Raw genomic sequence first — 18,965 nt, 5'->3', positions numbered from 1 at the left:
CAAGCATAAACGATTCTGCCAGGCTGCTCTGTGAATCAATTTCGTGCAATCAGGATTTCATTTTCTTTGCTACGAGCAGCCTTATTACAAACAAACGGGATGAAACGGCGTGCTGAAATTAAAGCATTTTTGTTACTTATTTGTGTGCATGCGTGCAATGTCAACAGTAAAGTGTCCCCTTTCCCGTATGAAAAGTAGCCAGTGGGCAGAATAGTCTGTCAGCTTCTCACCGAGATAATTACCCTCTGTGATTAAAAATTATAACTTCTCAGTGTCACAGCGAGCAGCAGACAAATTACAGGCATTACTGTGAACGCTGGACTGAGTGTATGGCTTGGTGCTCAGCTGATTCAAATCAGGATCAGATGTCCTCATTGTTCTTTTTTTCCCCCTCTCCTCCTCCTGTTTGCTTTCTCTCTTCCTTTCTGTCCGCTTCACCTGTCGAAGTCACGAGGCCTCTGAGCTGCTGATGAAACCCATCATTACCGTCCTCTCGGCTGCCCGCAGGCCATCCTAAACTTCACAGGATCTCACTTGAGTGCTGTTAATTGATGCTTGGATAGCACCGTCACCCCCACAAGGACATTTAGTTACATGGCTGAAAATGTCATCTTTTGTTGCAGCTGAAGCGGGAGGGTTTTATTTAAATTTTACTTGAACTTCCATGTTTCTGCAGCTTTACGCTACGGTATATATTACCTGTATTTACTCAGGAGAGATGAAATTCATCGCACTGAAAGGGGGAAAAAAATCTTCCTTTTAATTCCGTTGCAGAAGCCAAAAAAAATTATTGACATTTGCTCATGTAAATTCGCCAGCAGCGGTCTGTTATTGCCTGCACAGTGACATTTTGGAAGGATCTCTCTGTCCCACAGGGGAGTTGAGATCATGGCAACGGAGCTTAGATATTTTTACCTTTGGTTCCCTCTCTTGAGGAAAGATATAATTAAGAAAGGAAGGACGAAGACAACAAGCGCTGATAAGTTCCGACATTGTTTTTTTTTTAAGTTCCCTCCCACTGAGGGGTTTGCTTTTACGTGCTCTGTCTTACCTGCGTACGGTGGCCCTGAGGGGCAAAATACAAGAAATCAGAGAAACATTTTAAATATCTGACACAAATAGAAAGTGTTTAATAAAAGTATGATGATGGACGGATGCCAACAAACAAAAAAATGGATTACCAAAGCTTAAAAGCCACCAGAAAACAGACCAGTTACCATAAATGCAACAACTTAAAAGTTCTTGCATCATCATCCAAATACTGATGTAGAAATCTGTAAAGGAACAAAATGTGAGGTTTATTTAGCATTATGAAGTTAGTTACTTGTAACCAGAGCGGCTGTTCTGAGTATTTCAGAATCTGCTGATCCTACTGGGATTTTCTCACACAGCCATCTCTAAGGTTAACAGAGAATCGTTTGAAAAAGACTGAGGCAGCGCGACAGCACAGCGGTTAACCTGGATTTGAATCCACCATCTGGCCTTTCAGTTTGGAGTTTGCATGTTGTCCTCTCCGGGTACTCCGGCTTCCTCCCATAGTCCAAAAACACGCACTTAGTAGAGTTAGGCTAATTGGTGAATTTAAATTGCCCATAGGAATGTGAGTGTGAATGGTTGGCTGTCTCTGTTTCTGTGTTAGTCCTGCAAGAGACTGGAGACCTGTATAGGATGTACCCTTTCTCTCGCCCTTGGTAGCTGAGATAGGCTTCTGCTAGAAGAGTACGGATGGTCTGAAAAAGACAAAATATCCAGTGAGCAGCTGTTCTCTACATGAAAATGCTTTTGTTGATGTCAGATGTCAGAGGAGAATGGTCAGACTGTTCCAAGCTGATAAGTCTTTACTACCACGGTGTGCAGAAGAGCATCTCACCAGGTCCCACTCCCTTCAGCTAAGAACAGGAAACTTTATCTATAATTCATACAGGCTCACCAAAACTTTATAATAGAAAACTGAAGAACTGCTGCACAGTCTGATGAGTCTTGATTTATGCCACCAAATTTGGATAGCTGGGTTGAGATTTAGCATAATCAGCATGAAAACATGGATCCATCCTGTTTTGTATCAATGGTTCAGTCTGCTGGTAGTTTAATGGTGTGGAGGAGGGTTTCTTGGCACACTTTGGGCCCTTGAGCGCCAACTGAGTATCGTTTAAACACCATAGCCTACTTAGTATTGAGTATTGTTGCTGACCATGTCCATCCCTTTATGACCACAATGAATCATCTTCTGATGGCTATTTCTAGCAGGTCAGCACACCATGTCACAAAGCTGAAATCATCTTAAACTGGTTTCTTGAACATAACAATGAGTTCACTGTACTGTTTGACACTGTCATGTCAACATGGACCAAAATCTCTGAGGAGTGTTTCCAGCACCTGGTTGAATCTGCGCCATGAAGAGTCAAAGCTAAAACAAAAAAATATAAGAAGCTGGAGTTACAACCTTAAGACAATCAAAAGCAAAGCAATCCAAACAGAAAGTTACAAAAGAGGAACCTGAAATCATATAATACAACAGAACTAAAGTGTATCATTGCAACACAAAAGCCCAGGACCATTACAAAGATGCTGCCAATCTAGAAATGTTGCTCTTTGTCTTTAGTTGTCATGTTTTGCACCCCAGTGCCACCATACCCTTTGTGCACACAGACGCACAGATCAGCAGCTCTGCTTGATAGATAGCTACAGTTTCTCCTGCTTTGTGAAACCAGAATGGCTGAATGCGGAGTAAATGGGCCCGCACCCGGCGTGCTGCGCCACCGCTTAGCCGTCGTTACATATGTCCCGTTATGCCACATTCACCTGCATCGTTCATTAGCCATCCAAACCATCCGGCGACGGTGTGAGGGTAATTCAAACAGAATGCTACTTTTTACGCATATAATCTCTTCTTTGGGGAACAGATTTGACTCAACTTTCTGTAACAGCATTTCAGAATAAAATTTGAATTTGTTATGCGCTCTCAATTGAAGAGACTGGCTCACTCTCACTCCCGTCTATTTTCCCTCGCTCCCACACAAGCGCACAGCGAGGTCTTTTTCACACACATGCTTTGGAGACTGCCAGCTCTGTGGGAATGCCTTCCATTCTATCTCCAGCTCAGCACACAGCGCATGACAGACGACCACCTGCGCCACCTGAGCGGAGCCATTGTGCATGCTCCTTATCGCACTGGTCCCAGTTCCCGGCGTGTGGACAGTTCCATATTGCTCATATTGTTGCTGCCTCCTCACCCTTTCTGTGGGGCGGCTGGATTTTTTTTATTTTCATTTTTTTCTGGGTGGGAGATGGGTGGTGGTGGAAGGGGGGTGCACCACATGCGGTGCTCTTATCACTCCCTCTGGAAACAGACACATCACCTTTTGGTTCCTTGGAATTTTTTCTTTTAGCCTTTCTTAACATGAATTCCCAAATAAAGTGAACTCCAGGGAGTCGGTGCACGTGTTTCTACCTGAGAATTGGATCATTAAAGCTATTTAACTGCTGAGAGTCCCCATTGAAACTGCCGCACATTGGTAATAATTCAGCAAAAACTGGATCTGCTGACTTGACTTGGATATATTACCTGTTGTAGTCCACCGTGTCCATCCTCCTCTTTCTCCTCTTACCTTCCAGCTGCTCTCCTTTATGCCCAGCATCTGTTATTCTGCAGCACCACTGCTGAGGTGCACCGCTCCCTGCAGTTACTCCTCTACTCCACTCCCTTTTTTTTTCATGCGCTTGTTTTTCTACATTACCGATGACTCAGATCTTCCTTCTTCTTTTCTTCCTGTTAGATAGGAGGTGCTAATGGGTTGCCGACCAGCCGTGACCTCGTCTGTTGCGTGCTTTGGAAGACTTTTAGCCCCTGTAAGCAATTCAGGAGCCCGCGGAGATGAAAAAGACCTTCGGTGCTGTTTAAAAATGAGATTTTATCCCACTTGCTAGCCCTACACCAGGTCAGAAAAAGGATAAACTATTCACAATAAATCCCTCTGCTTTCACAAGCTATTTAACAAACACTTAACAAAACAACAAGGAAACATTCATTCCCTTCTATCTTGCATATTAGTTCAGATTTCTGACCTTTTTCTTCTCTATATAGAACAAAAACTGAAGCAAGTGGTGTAAAATATGAGAAAAAGTCTGCATATTTTATTCCAACGAGTCAGAGGTAAAGACAGCTATGACAAGAAGAAGCATTCCTCTGCCGAGTCTATTAAGTGACATTAGAATAGCTAAAGCAAAGTTTAAATAGCTGACTAAACACTGTTTAAAGTTGTTAATTACACAGCTTTTGTGCCGCAATTACTCGTCACCTTTCAGCCGACACATCCAGCTCTGATAAAGCTGCGGTGAACTCAAACGTAGTGATATGAGTGAGTTTAGGTCGTGGCTTTAAGAGTTGATGGGTGAAGCAACATCAGGCATTTGTACCGTTTCTGTGGCTTAGCTACAGGCAATCGTGTTAACATTAGCTCACCAGGTATAGTAGGCCGTCTACCTGCCTTGGGCAAGATACTAACCCCGTGTTGCTCTCCGATGCATCCATCAGAGCATGAATGTGTGTAAATGTTAATGTGTGAATGTTTCCTATGCACTTCTGCGTAGGAAAAAAAGTGCTTGTGTGAATGAAGAATGTTGTATAAAGTGCTTTGGGTGCTCCGGGAGAGTAGAAAAGTGCTATGTAAGAATCAGTCCATGATCATTGGTATTTACATTTACAGCTGCTCCATAAGACCCACTGGCACCTCAAGGTCTAACACACTGTACAAAGCTGAAAGACAATGTGGAAGTGCCAAAAACAAGTCAGGCCCCACAGACTTCCCTGTTAAAATCCTCAACTTTACATCACAATCCACCATGTTTCCATATTAGTACATGAGAAATACATTGAGGGTGTTTTTTTCTATTTCCTAAAGCCTCTTAAGGAGTGTTCGGTGAGGTTCCTCAGTTATCTGCGCGATGGGAGGACAGACTGAGTTTTGGGTTCCTATGCAGGGAGGAGAAAAATAGCAGAGCAGTGTGCAGCTTTTCATATCTGGCGATATGGACGTTACTTTTATTTATATTGATTTAAAGAACAAGAGCACAAAAAAAGGGGGAAATGCAAACTGCATCTAGGAGATAAAGAACTACATTATATTGCTAACACAGCACTGGTTCATTGCAAGAACCTGCACAGACAGCATGTTAGCAGGGATTTGTGCTGGCATGTCGGGCTGTGGCTTCAGGTTTCTAATGTTAACTGGTAATTATGAGACAATGAAATTCAGGTCATGTTATGGAGGAACATGAAAATAACGTACAGAGTGGTTTAAGTAAAGCTAATTTCTCTTTTAAGAAAAGTAACAAGCAATAAGTAATTCTTTTTTTCTTTTTGAGTAACAACTGAAGGTTCTGCATTATAAGACCACTGAGAAACACACTGATCCAGAGTCACTTAAACAAACCTCTCGACTACGCTTGTCCAGTTAGTTACATTTTTAATAATCACTAAAAACTATCTAATAGTTACACTCGATGGCCACTTTATTAGTTACAGCTTTTATTCTTCATGTACTGTGCTCATAAATGGATGGACATGGTCAGCAAGAATATTCAGAGACGCTGTGGTGTTTAAATGATGCTCAGTTGGTGCTAAGGAGATCAAAGTATGGTAAGAACATTACCCCCACACCATTACATCACCAGCAGCCTGAATTGTTGATACAAGGTAGGATCGACCCAATTTTGGTAAATCTGTGTGAATCATAGCCTCAGTTTCCTTTTCTTAGCTGACAGGAGTGCCACCCAGTGTGGTCCTCTGCTGCTGTAGTTCATCTGCTTCGAGGTTCAACATGCATTCAAAAGCATAAATGCAATAAACTGCTGCCGTGTGATTGGCTGACTAAATATTTGAATCAATGCGCAGTTGAACAAGTGTCATTTTCTAATAAAGTGGCCTGTGAGTCCACATAGTTCGTTGCGTGAGTTTACGTGTGCAGAGGAACCAATAAAATGGACAGTGTTTAACACCTTCATAGAGCTGTGTGTCATCAACTGGTAGCATTTGAACAGTTGAATACCCGCCAGCCAATCAAATCACATGTGATTTTTTTTTCTTTTACACCATTTTTGTAATTTTTAAAGAGTCATACTCGCTTACTTTTTTTATCTGCAGTCAAAAAAAAAGTAGTTGTGTATGAGTTGGATATATATAGTGCATTAATAACTGGTGTTTTGCCAGTGTATGCACAGACAGTAGACCACGGTTGACCATGCCAACGTCCCAAAGCACATCCTGACTTTTACAAAGGTCTTGGCAAAACAGCTATTGAAAAGTTACACAGAGTAAATGTTTTTGGCAGACAAAAAAAAAAGTAAATTTATTTCAAACTGCTATAGCAGCACTTCATGCTCAGAGGGCTTCAAACATACCCCCGGTGTCATCTGGGATTAGCAGCAAGGATGTTAGGCCCTTAACCTTGCTGCTGGGAGGCGGGGGAAAGCTGCAGTGAACATGCTCAGCGGGACCTTTCATATACGGTTCAAGCACATGTTTTCTGGAAACTGTGACTTTGTCTGAATTGGACAGACGTATTCAAATGAGCTGCTGCTGTTCACAGTGACCATTCATCCAGTTGTGCCCCAGTGTCAACATTAACAGCGAAATTGTGTTACACAATGAGAAAGCTGACTTGCCATTTAAATGAAATGAGATGAGCAAATACAGAGGATTCACGTTTGTCTCTCTTCTAGCTTCAGTGTGAATCACTGTATTTGTATTTCAGCTCCTTTTTTCATTTAGCTTCAGTAACTTTGGGTCATTCTACATCCAACATATGAGTGAATGTTACCAAATGTCCTTGAAATGTTTGCATGCTCACCACCACCTTATATTTTTTTCAACTTCATTATCGGTTCTCATGATAAAACTGACTTTAAAATGCACTTAGTCCACAAGAGCCCTTTTTTACCTTTACTTATATCAAAAACTGATAAAGTTACATATTGGGAGGTGTAGCATGTCATTCGTTACTTGTTAGAAAACTCACAGGCAAACTGCATCTTCTCTCTATTTATCTACATCAGCCTGAGCATCATCATCTTTCCTTCAAAGGTCAGCCGTAAACATTTACTTTGAACTTTGAGTGCATCGGCCCGGTGGGAGGTTTGGAGTGACGCACGATGCCAAATGTAGCTCTTCTTCTGAGGCCGACAGCTTTGCTTTTTGCCACAGAAAAATAATGGCTGACAGAGAGAGAACAAAGTGATTTTGCCTTTCGGGCACGTAGACAGGTACTTTACTCATCTGCTGTTTGTTCAAGCTGTTCCGGGGTTCCTGCAGATCCTGAAATAGTTATAAAAATTAGGCTTTAATTGGTATTAAAATGGGCTTCCAAAAACCTTAAAAATGCTAGGAGACACAAATGTTTTCTGATGTAATCTGTCAGTTAAAATCTGAAAAAAATTCATATCATCTTCCCTCACATTTATAGAAGAACCAAACTACTTTGCTCTGAGGAGGAGATCTTCAAAGCAAACGATGTGGGGGATCGACAATTTCAATGAAAACAGGCAGTTTCTGAGGCACAGCTGAGGCTGGTACCACATAAGGCGAGATGTATTATGTGCAGGAAGTGTTGCAAACTCTTTTAAGGGATTTAAGGCAGTGAAATCCTGCAGTGCTATAAAGCACTGGATGCCCTTTTCCTTGCAGTTCAGCTAAAGCCGCCTACCACACTGCTTGACCTGCCCGTTACATCTCACATCAGCTTGTTTAAATGCTCAGGGAGCGACTGAACCAAACCACAGAAATCAAACACCAAACTGATTTTGTAATTACTTCAGTTTTGCTTATTGTAGAGTTTTTGTTAAATGTTATTGTTATCATTCACCTTAAATCCAACTTCTTAAGACACAGGACCCAAAGCCAAATAATAATCAGACTGATCATCCAAAAGTCCAAAGACACCCAGAAAACTCTCAACAAACAGCAGTTTAATGACTATGGAAAAAATTGCTGGTCTGAATATTGCTTGTGTATTTAATAGCCATTTAAAAGCAATCATATTTTAAATGTAGCTGCTAGTGTGGCATTTTAGCCTTTACTGAAATAGGAAAGTGGAGAGAAAAAGAAAAGATGACTTCAAGGCAGATTCAAACCCAAGCTGCTGCATTGAGCTTACAGCATATTAGTTGCTAGCGAGATAAACCAGCACCAAAGTGTGACTCTTCAACAGAATGTCAGGTGGCACTAACTTTAGCATTGTTAGCATTTAATGTGTTTCAGGTTAACTGAACATGGTTATGTGCTATTCTAGTTGAGTGGATAAATGCTAGCTTTCTGTCACTCCTGAGAAGGCTGTTCCAAGTTTTCTCCATGTGTGGATAACGGCTCTGATCGTGGTTCACTGGAGTCCCAAAGCCTAAGAAATTTTTTTTTAACACTTTCAAGACTGATCGACCTCAGTGAAATTGTTTCTCTGCTGTTTCTTGTGGCATGATGTCAAATGTCAAATGGGTTCTTATTAAGTGATTTCTTAATTTGACAGGCCTGGCAGTAATCAGCTGGGGTTAATCAAAGTTCATTCGTGATTTAAAAATCATAAGATTGTGTTAGATCTTAAGACTATATGAATAATTATGAATAATTAGTTCATCTGGTATTTCTGGTGACTAGTTGTGATGGTATCAATGCTTAATTGTCTGGCTGACCAGTTGTGCAGTAAGCACCTTTGTTAAATGATGTATTAAACCAAACAAGTTCTTTAAGAGGTCACAGGAACCATCTTCACCGTGTACAGTTCAAGGAGCATGAAAAGACCGCTGTTCTCTCAATACCAAAAAAAAATCACGTAATCCACATATTTTTTTCAATCATCTCTAATGATCTAATCACCCTTTTATTTCTTTATTATACTCCATGACTCAGGACTCGGGTCTTGATTGAAAGTCTTAAACTGTGCACTGGCAGACGGACCCTCTCGACCTGAAACGCTGGCTGCCCCCAACGTCCCTCCCCCCGGGACGCTGCTGTTTACTGCCCAGGGTGGCTGAAAATTAATTGGCTCCTTGAGCTGCTCTACGTTCCCCGTCAGTGCGATGGCCTCCCCTCATTGCCCTGTCACTTTAAGTCGAAGTGTATTAATGGACTGTGTGGGCCATTGATTCCTAATTTCTCTCGACGTCAACAGGCGGGATAAATACGCCCGAAGTCGGTCGTCTTCTGGTTTATTGTAATCAGCATTGTTATTGATCACCTGCCCGACCCCCCAGAAGTAATCTATTTTAAATACACTTTCAGTAAAAGAGGGGTGCTCATTGCCTAGTCAGGACACATTGTCTTCATATTAGAGAGGAAAGCCACAGATGTAGAAAAAGGGAGACAGGAAATACAAGTAGGAAGTGTCCTGAACTGGGAGATAACGGAGAAAGCAAGTGAGAGACATGCAAACTGGCCGATGGATGCGTTTCACGAGGAGCTGGGCACCGTGGTGAAATATCGCTTGCTTTTGCGTGTAGGTGGTGGTCTCTGGGTGGTCACTGTCAATGTGAGTGCGTGTGCATATGTGTTTCTACACGTCTGTCTCCCCGAGACCAGCGGATGATGGATGAGGACTCAGCTACCAGCGAGCCAGACGCTGGAGCGATCAATTTATCCTCACATTCGTCTGGGAGGAGGAGGCGTGCGGCTCACCACGGTGAACATTTCAACACAGTGTTCCTCGATATGTGCCCGCGTGTCCACGAACACACAGGCATATACAGTATTTTCATAGTAAGCATTTCAAATGGGCAATGATTCTCTCGCACCAGTGGATGCATGAGCCGTGGTTTGAATTCCTCATTGTGCGCTGACCATAATGACCACCAAGGTGTTTTCATTGATCCGCCTGCAAAATGGCATCCACTTGTTTAACATCCAGAGTAATAATGCTTCAACTGGCCCAGCCTCGCCCGTCTACCTGTTCATCTGGCAGTTTTCTTCAGATATGACTGCACAAGACAGGAGAAGAGTGAGTGTTTGTGCTCACACATGCATGATAAGACGTGCCTGTTTGCGTGTGTCTGGCATTCTCTGCTTGACTTCACGTGTGTCCATGCGTACGCTTGCACAGCCACAAATAGGTTTTTGTGCGACTGTCAAAAAGCCGCTGCTCCGTCCAGCCCATTGAGCAACAAATTAGGGCTGCGAAGCAAAGTTGTCTCCAGTCTAAGCTTTGTTGTTTTTCCCCTTACTCGCTTTGCTCATCGGGTGTTCATAATCAACGTTAACAAATCAGCAGGGCATCCATTGTTCTCCCTGCCCAGCCATCTTGAAAATGGCCCCAATTACTGAGGACACCAAGGCGACGTGTCAGTTATGAGTGAACAAGATTGCATTTGACTTGGACGCGTTACAAGACGTAGGTACTGATGTTGCACACTTCGGTACAAAGCCAGCACCTGTTTTTGTTTTTTTAACAATATATTGTGAATGTCAAAGAGCTTCTAGAAGGAAGTTCCTCCACCTGGCAGTCATTTCGATAGTGCTTCTGGGCTCTTATTTTAAATCCACTGTCAAAATGAATATGGAAAGAGCTTTTCTGTTATCATCAGGGCATAAAAACTGTATAAAGCCACCAGTCTAATGTGACAGAAATAACTTTTAAAAATGGGTATTCTTCCTGAAAAAATTGGCTTTTGAAGCTTTTTCAGGTCAAACTTCTTCTACGCATGCTCGCCATTAAACAACTCTATGACTTCATTAAGAGGTCAATCAGTATTGCTGACGTCACACCATTCATAATGAAAAACTCCATGCATTCATCTTTTATTCACATATTTGTTACTATCAAAACGAGAAGATAGAAATATCTTGAGCGACCCCTCGTTTCTTTATGTTTTGCTGCTTCAAAACAGCTTTCTTGTAATTTTTGTAGGGTATCAAAGTTTTTCTTTGGACATTGGCTGCTTTTTCACTCATTTTGAGTCCAGACCTGACTATCTAAGGAAACTGTGGAACACAGGCAACCACATCAGTCTCGGATTGGCCTCCCCAGAGCCCGGATCTCATCATTATTGAAGGAGTGTGGGATCACGTTGACAGAGAACAGAACAAAAGGCAGAAACATCCAAAGAAGAGCTTTGAATGTCCTTCAAGAAGCCTGGAGAACTATTCCTGGAGACGACTTAAAGAAATGACAAGAAAGCTGGCTAAGAGAGTTCAGACTGTGCTGAAGAATAAAAGTGGTCACACCAAATATTGACTTTCAAGCTCGTTATGATTGTACAAACTCTGTTTTTGCCTTATTTACTGTATTTACATGTGCGTTTTCAAATGTTTCAATAAAACACTGCACCTCTTTCCCATTCCCTTGCAAAATATAAAGACATGAGAGGCAGTCCAAGACTTTTGCACAGCAGTGGATGCCACCAAATAGTTATAAATGTCGTGAAACTATACTCCAGCTAAGTTGGTTATTTGCTGTTTGTTGCCATTTTTGCATTTACTGGATTCTGTCATATGTTGCTATTAAGGTTTCCACTGAGCACATCTCTCTTTCTTATAAGGTCTCTGGCGTTTACAGCTTCTACGTTTAAAACGTGTGTCATCATTGACTCAGTGGCCATGAATATCAACAATTCAATGTTCTCTAACAACAAATCTGTAGTGACATCACTGTCATGTGAGTGCTCACAGTTTGGGAAATTTTAGACTGAGAAATGTTGAGTTTTGTTTTTGGACTCTGACAGGCAGATCGTCTGCGCCAAAAAACTGACATCGCTGAAATGCTGTAAAAGCCGACTTGGAGTCTCCATCTCTTTGAGTCATGTATATGAGAAGTGCTAACAATGAATGATTGAGTCTAAATGTCTGCTTGGATGTGCAGTTAATGACAATGACAATTATGACAATAATTTTATGTTAGTGCTGACATTTGCCGCATCACCGATCTCAGACTGCTTCAGTCTTGAAATTTAAAATGATGAATGAGTTCATGAGAGGATTCGCAGTCAACTCTTTCTCTCTCTGTCTCAGGGAATGATGTACCTGGAGGAGAGGAGGCTGGTCCACAGGGACCTGGCAGCTCGGAACGTGCTGGTAAAGTCTCCCAATCACATCAAGATCACCGACTTCGGCCTGGCCCGACTGCTGGACGGCGATGAGAAAGAATACAACGCAGACGGGGGAAAGGTCGGTGTAAGTGGAAGAGTGTTAATCTTTATGTGTGTACAGCGCAATTTCACATGCGGGACAATTGATATGAAAGTACTAAAACTACAAGACTTGTGACAGGGAAAACCGTACATAAACTGTAGAATGACACTTTTCACAATAATATACATTAAATTCAGTTCATTTCAATTCAGTTTTATTTATATAAACTTGTCTCACTTTATCTGAGCAAAATCACAGTGACTGTTGACTCGAGGCGCTTTATATTGTACAGTAAAGATCCTACAAGAATACAGAGAAATCCCAAACAATCAAACAAACCACTACAAGCAATCACTTGGTGATGGTGGGAAGGAAAAACTCCCTTTTAACAGGAAGAAACCTCCGACAGAACCAGGCTCAATGAGAGGCAGCCAACTGTCATTGGTTGGAGGTGATGGGAACGAGAAGAGAGCCAATAGTAACTAATGACGTGATTATTTTGGATCATTATTACTGATTCATTGATGCCTTTAATGTTGCAGCTGTTGATGACTTTAATTATATGTTGCTGAGTAGCTTGATGTACAATGATACAATTTATCTGCTAAATGTTAAGTAAAAAAATAAATGGCATTTAGTAGAAAAGAGTGGCCTTGTAGCAGAAAGTAGTACTAACATATTAATGCTTAAACAATGCAAAAGTGCATCACACCTTCAGTACTTCAGTAAAGTACTTTAGTAAGTGTACACAGTCTCATTTCCTACTGGTCCTTTCCAGGCTCTCAACCAGTGGTATTAACAGTACTCTAGTGCAGCGGCGTGCCCTGGCCTTGTCCACCATATTGTCCTGTAAATTTACATATTTGCACAGTAAACAGTTACAATAGCCCATAATACACTACAACCACCTACTCTAAAAAGTAAGTAAAAAAATGTTACTATTTTTATTATATAATTATATGTAATTAGTTTTTAAAGTGTTTGAATTGATGATATCTGTTACATTTCTTTTTTCCATCCTTAGTTTTATTTCTAGCTCCACACTGGCCTTGTTAGCACAGCCTGATTAGTTTCATAATACATCTGTGCGCAGCTCTTGTATATTAAAATACAAGCACTTAGAGCACTTACAGCGTTAAAAGAAGACAACAGTGGAGCAAATCAGAAACAACCTGACAGCTCGTTGATTCACGAGAACTTCCTTATTACCTCCCGATCAGTGGCTTTACAGTTAAAAAGGAACCAGCTGTGCGATTCTTTAAATATTGATTGGATCATAATTATCTGAGTGCACAAATCAGTAATTAGTCATTCATTACAGATTACTCACTCAGTAACTGTTTTTGTTTTGCTTTAAGGAAGGAAGCACCATACTAGATGCATACTACTACTTCCTTGTTGGATAAGGAATACTTTACCATTAACTACCTTTTCTGTATCACCTTGAGTAAAGAATACTTATTAGTTACTTATTTCCTAGGGACTGTCACTTATTGGTTTTTGTCTGTTCAATCAAATAAGGCAAAGCATTTAAAGATACAGTCATATGAAAAAAAGACACCCCGAGCTTCAAAAAATGACACCTCACGATTCGGTAGCTTGTAGAACCAAAAACTTGACGGAAGGATTTTCAGTCTCTCACATCATTGTGGAGAAAATCTAAATCGTGCTGCCATGTTCTTTTTAAAGAGGAGAAGAAAGGCACAAGTCACACTTGTTCAGTCTTTTTCTACTTCTACTTGGGATGGGTCTCATCTCAAGAACGACGAGTCAGCATACAGAGAGGAGGTGCAACAGCTAACGGACTGGTGTAGAGTTAACAACCTGTCTCTGAATGTGGATAACACAAAAGCCATGATTGTTGACTTCAGGAGAGCACGGAGAGATCAGTGTCCACTTAACATTGATGGATCATCTCTGGAGGTCATCAAGAGCACCTAATTCCTTGCTGTCCACCTGGCAGAGAACCTCTCCTGGTCCCTCAAGACTCGCTCCATAACCAAGAAGGTTACAGCATCTGTACTTCTTGCGGAAGCTGAGAAAAGCCCATCTCCCTCCATCTATTCTTACCACGTTCTACAGAGGGATTATTGAGAGCATCGTGAGCAGCTGCATCACTGTCTGGTATGGTAACTGCACCGTATCGGTTCGCAATACCCTATAACAGATAGTGAGAGCAGCTGAGAAGATCGTTGGAGCCCCTCTCCCCTCCATCGCGGACACTTATAGCACCCGCTCCATCCACAAAGCCACCAGCATCGTGGAGGACCCCACACACCCCTCACACACACTCTTTACCCTGCTGCCTTCTGGAAAGAGGCACCTGGGACCTCACTACCAGACTATGGAACAATTAAAAGTGTTACCATAGAGAGCTTTGAAAACGCCAGTCAAAAGCCGGCTCAGACAGTCAGGGGCTGCATAGCTGTAAAGTAAAGAAGACACAACCTCTGTTACTCTATCATCACTCATTTCAAATGTCAGCACAGCCAGTCACACACACGGCAGAGTTGCAGTGATTAATCTCAGTGTGTTTTTCTTTTGTCAGACAACTTTGTGAAGATCAAATAATGATCTTATCGGCGTCAGAGCAATAGCGGAGAATTACTTTTCACGTCACTTAGCAGGTAGTATCCGTACCCCGCGATCAAATCACTGTTTTGTGCACGTTCAGCGGAACAAAAACAGACACGCGTGTAAATGAGAACAACAAAATCATAAGTGTGGCTTTGTTTAATCACAGCAGAGGTAATGATGGAGATAAGGAGGAACGTCGGCGGGGTTACAGCACTGTGTTGGCTCCATCTGGCCAGATATTAATTGCCAAGCTTAATTTTGCTGTTTATCAACCCAAAAAAGGGAGAAAAATAAGAAGAAAGGCTGCCGTTTTCATATTTCAGTCATTTAGACTCAAGTAGTTATCTTTACAAGAGCAAAACAAAACAAAAGCACTGTGATTACAGTTTCAAATTTAGAAAAATTAACGCTTTTTGCTTCATGAGCACCTGAAGTAGCATGGACGTACAACAAAAACCCCAAGGAATGTGTTATGTTGAGCACATTTGGTCAGAAAAAACGGTGGTGAACTTTAGCACAATATAATTTAGAAGTACTTCATGCAAACAAATAACGTAGCCGCAGCTCCCAATCAGTTTGTTTTGTTTGGGGAACCAGTCTGCATTAATTAGAATTGCCTTTTCTTTTTCCCCACCCCACTCGAGACTTCCTATGCAAATGTTCTGATCAACTCCCTTTATTAAATTGGCTCATTCATTGCTACACCCATTCAGCTGGAGGCCCGTAGGTAGCCACTGCATCTTGAGTTGGAGCAGTTATCTCTGGACACGAAAAGGGTGGTGGGAGTGGGAGTGTGGTTGCGGGGTGGGGGGGCAGTATTTTCATAAACCAGGCGAGTTTGATTCAGCCATTCTGGGTGATTGGCTCCATGTTGGTATTCACTGATGCCTGGAAAAAAAAAGAAAAAGAAAGAAGGGTGGGGGCTGTTGTCAGCACATCTACACGTATGCCATAAAAATAGACGTGCCGTGGGAGATAAATCAACAGAGATGAAAGTGGCGGTGCCATACCACATTTCCAACCTGAAGCAGTTTCATTTCCTCCCTTCCTGCTCATTTCCCCAAAGAATGAGTGTGTGTGTGTGTGTGTGTCTGTCAGGCTACCAAACGAAGGGAGGGGCTGGATTTTAAATGACCTCACATGCAAAAGGACACATAATTGCCTTGCTCAGTAGACATGCTGAAAATCCAGTCAATATGGAAATCACACAGTGGTCGGGATTTGGCGCGACGTCTGCCGTCGTCCTTGTCGGGAATGTCGAGAGATCTGCTGTTATTACTGTTTCGCACCCCTTCCCGCTCTCTTTAGGCTGCTCGGATAAAGTGAGACAAATGGCCGATACAATCTCATTTAGCATCTTAAAAAGCGTACTCGCTATTGATGATTTCTGAGTCCAATCAATCACAATACTTGAGTAATATTGAGCAAAGCAAAACTATGGTTGAAGGCGCTGTCGATTGCCCAATAGCTTTTGAATGCTGGAGTAAAAGAAATGGCTGCTTTTGAGCAAAACAGCATAATGGAAAGTTGTCTGCAATTCAGGTATAAATGGATCAGATGAATGAGAAGCTAATAGTTCAGATTTTAGTTGTTTTATTTTTAATGTCTCTCCTCAGATGCCCATTAAGTGGATGGCTCTGGAGTGCATCCACTACAGGAAGTTCACCCATCAGAGTGACGTGTGGAGCTACGGTGAGTGTATTTCGTGTAGGCGTCAATGTTCCTCGTGCTCCAGCGACCTCAAATCCTGTTTAGTGTATCTGCATTTGCATTTTCACCCGCTCCCTGTCCCCTGTCGTTCTCTGGGTCCCTTTGCCTCACCTTTCCCATCTTTCTCCGTCTATCTTATTAATATTTTTGTTTTTCTACTCCTCTTCCGCACAACACACTCCAGGAGTGACCATCTGGGAGCTGATGACATTCGGAGGCAAGCCTTACGATGGGATCCCCACGCGAGAAATCCCAGACATCCTGGAAAAAGGCGAGCGCCTGCCCCAGCCACCAATTTGCACCATAGATGTCTACATGGTCATGGTCAAATGTAAGAACACACCCCCACACACACACACACACATATGTCAGACTTCTTCTTGTGTCTGAAGCAAAGTGATGAGTGGGGTATAATTTTACATGTGAAAAGAAATGGCATAGATAAGCTTGCTTCTGATAAACATATCTATAAATAATAACCACATGTGAAAGTCTATTTACGCATTTAAAATTTAGTTTAAGTTTATTGCTGCTTTGCCAATAAACATGGCTTCCCTGCTTTTCATTTTCTTAATATGTATCTGGTGTCAACAGGCCACCAGCTTACAATAAAACTGTCTGAAGCTAAAAGCAATGACAATGACATAACAGCAGAACCTGTAATATTTACTAATTAACACGTAAACACACAACAGCGTTAAATTTGCTTGGCTCTCGAGAGCTGCAAGTTCTTTGGAAACTAGCATGAAGTTACTAAACTAGAAAAATAGCTCATAACTGATCAGAAACCCACAACTTTTTATTTTTAGATATAAAGAGTTAGTTTAACCATGCTTTCTCCGCTCTACAAGTTAGGCTTGTAGATTAATTTCACATGTGAACAGAATGAAGTGAAATTAACACATAGATCCTCCTGATAGAAGAGCGTCAGAAATATTACAAGTTATATGTGATGGCTTAATCATTCCATGGATCTTATTGGGGTTTGGACACATATCATGGTAGGTATCCTCTAGAGACAGCATATAAAAGATGTAAACCTCCATGATATCAGTTACTGGATATGCTACAGTAATATCAGGGAAAACAGTGGATGGAGACCATGGAACGACCAATATTACTGCAGCTGTGTGCAATGAACTTGCCCCCTTGTTTCCTTTGAAAAGCTTGCTTTCAAAAATTGAGACCAGATCTATGATCACTCCCAGTCGGTGGTCATCTCTGAGTTGACTTTGGTGCGTTAAGACTGGCAGAATGGGGTCAAGTTTGCAATTGCATGCAGTCTGGGATAATATGTCAATTAACTGTGATCTGTTGCTATCTGCTTCACTTTTGCCATCTATGTACTCAGAAATTCACATTAACTACTTAAATTTAGAATCCAGCCTGAAATTAATACGTTTGAAATAAATAAGTCCTCTGCAAACAGTGACGTGTTTGCTAAACAGCCATTTTACTGTTAAATGGCATAGGCCCTAGCTTTTATATTGGAATTTAACCAGAATACAACCAGCGGGCAAACAGCTCGGTCGATTCTCCTACTACAAAGAGACGAGTGTAGAATGACTCAGATTTATTGCAACCTGTTGGAAAGCTATCCGTGTTTATAAATTAGATGGTAATTATGTTTAAACCCTAGCTATTTGGAGTCAGGTTGCCTCCCACCAGGAGAGCTGTGCAATGTGGTCAAAAGTGGTTACAGTAACTCCTTGCAATCAATCAACAAATGCAAAACAAAATAAATGTCACTGATTCAACATTGATTATTTTCCATTTCCAAGAAGATTGCTGTCTTATTTTTACTCTAATATGACTGCTGTTTTGAAGCTTTTGGTATTTATAGCATATGAAGCTAATAAGCTAGCAAACTTGGCCAATAGCATGTTTTGCACATTGCGTGATACTGAGTGATGTGCAAATTTTGTCAGGCTGAAAACAGACGTGAAACTGTACTACTGGAGTAAATTAACCAACTCCTTGGAGTATGTCTCAGTATGCTGCTATTAATCTAATGAATGCCAAACAAGATCATCCACAATCAAAGTAGTCTCACCTCTACAAAAAGCGGACTTTTAAACCTTAATAGAAATGGCTGAGTTATATGAAATGGCACCTACTGTAAAGATGTCATAAATGAAATGAAGGGAGCTTTAGAGACCAAATGCATTTTTGTACCAGCATGTAAACCTGTTTATTTCTGCTCTAAAGTCTATGGGCTCTGTCCTGTTTTTGGAGCCTTCCTCAAGTAGTCATTAGAGGAACTACTGCCTCGGCCCCCAAGTTTGCTGCTTGGTGTTACAAAACTCTAGATCCATATTATATATTAGTATATAAGTTTTAGCAAATTCCTTATAGCAGTCATTCAAATATTGTTGTTGTCTACGCAACACATAGCAGCATGAAACAATGTTACAGAGTAGCACTCCAATAAAGCACGCCTCGTGGAGAACATGATCAAATTTATTTTTATGCCATGTTTATTCACTACTGTAATTCGGCTTAAAGTGTCACGCATGAGTTGTAGTTTAATAATAAGGCTCAGATGTTTAATATTCATCTGGTGAGATGTTAG

General features: G+C 41.4%; 1 protein-coding gene across 4 annotated transcripts in view; it reads left to right on the top strand.

The window, feature by feature from the left end:
- Positions 1-18,965, top strand: part of LOC146361395 (receptor tyrosine-protein kinase erbB-4-like) — a 363,843-nt gene that overhangs the window by 325,357 nt on the left and 19,521 nt on the right. For 3 of the 4 annotated variants that reach the window (XM_084922478.1, XM_084922477.1, XM_084922480.1), the window contains exons 21-23: positions 11,987-12,148; positions 16,300-16,375; positions 16,578-16,724. In XM_084922478.1, the coding sequence (XP_084778604.1) occupies positions 11,987-12,148; positions 16,300-16,375; positions 16,578-16,724 (385 nt within the window). The remainder of the gene's footprint in view (positions 1-11,986; positions 12,149-16,299; positions 16,376-16,577; positions 16,725-18,965) is intronic. The other variant, XM_084922479.1, reaches the window with a different exon arrangement.

The sequence above is a fragment of the Perissodus microlepis genome, chromosome 23 (genome assembly GCF_051167445.1).
Source record: "Perissodus microlepis isolate ML-2025 ecotype Zambia chromosome 23, ASM5116744v1, whole genome shotgun sequence".
Lineage (NCBI taxonomy): Eukaryota > Metazoa > Chordata > Actinopteri > Cichliformes > Cichlidae > Perissodus > Perissodus microlepis.
This window is presented reverse-complemented; position numbering and strand designations above follow the sequence as displayed.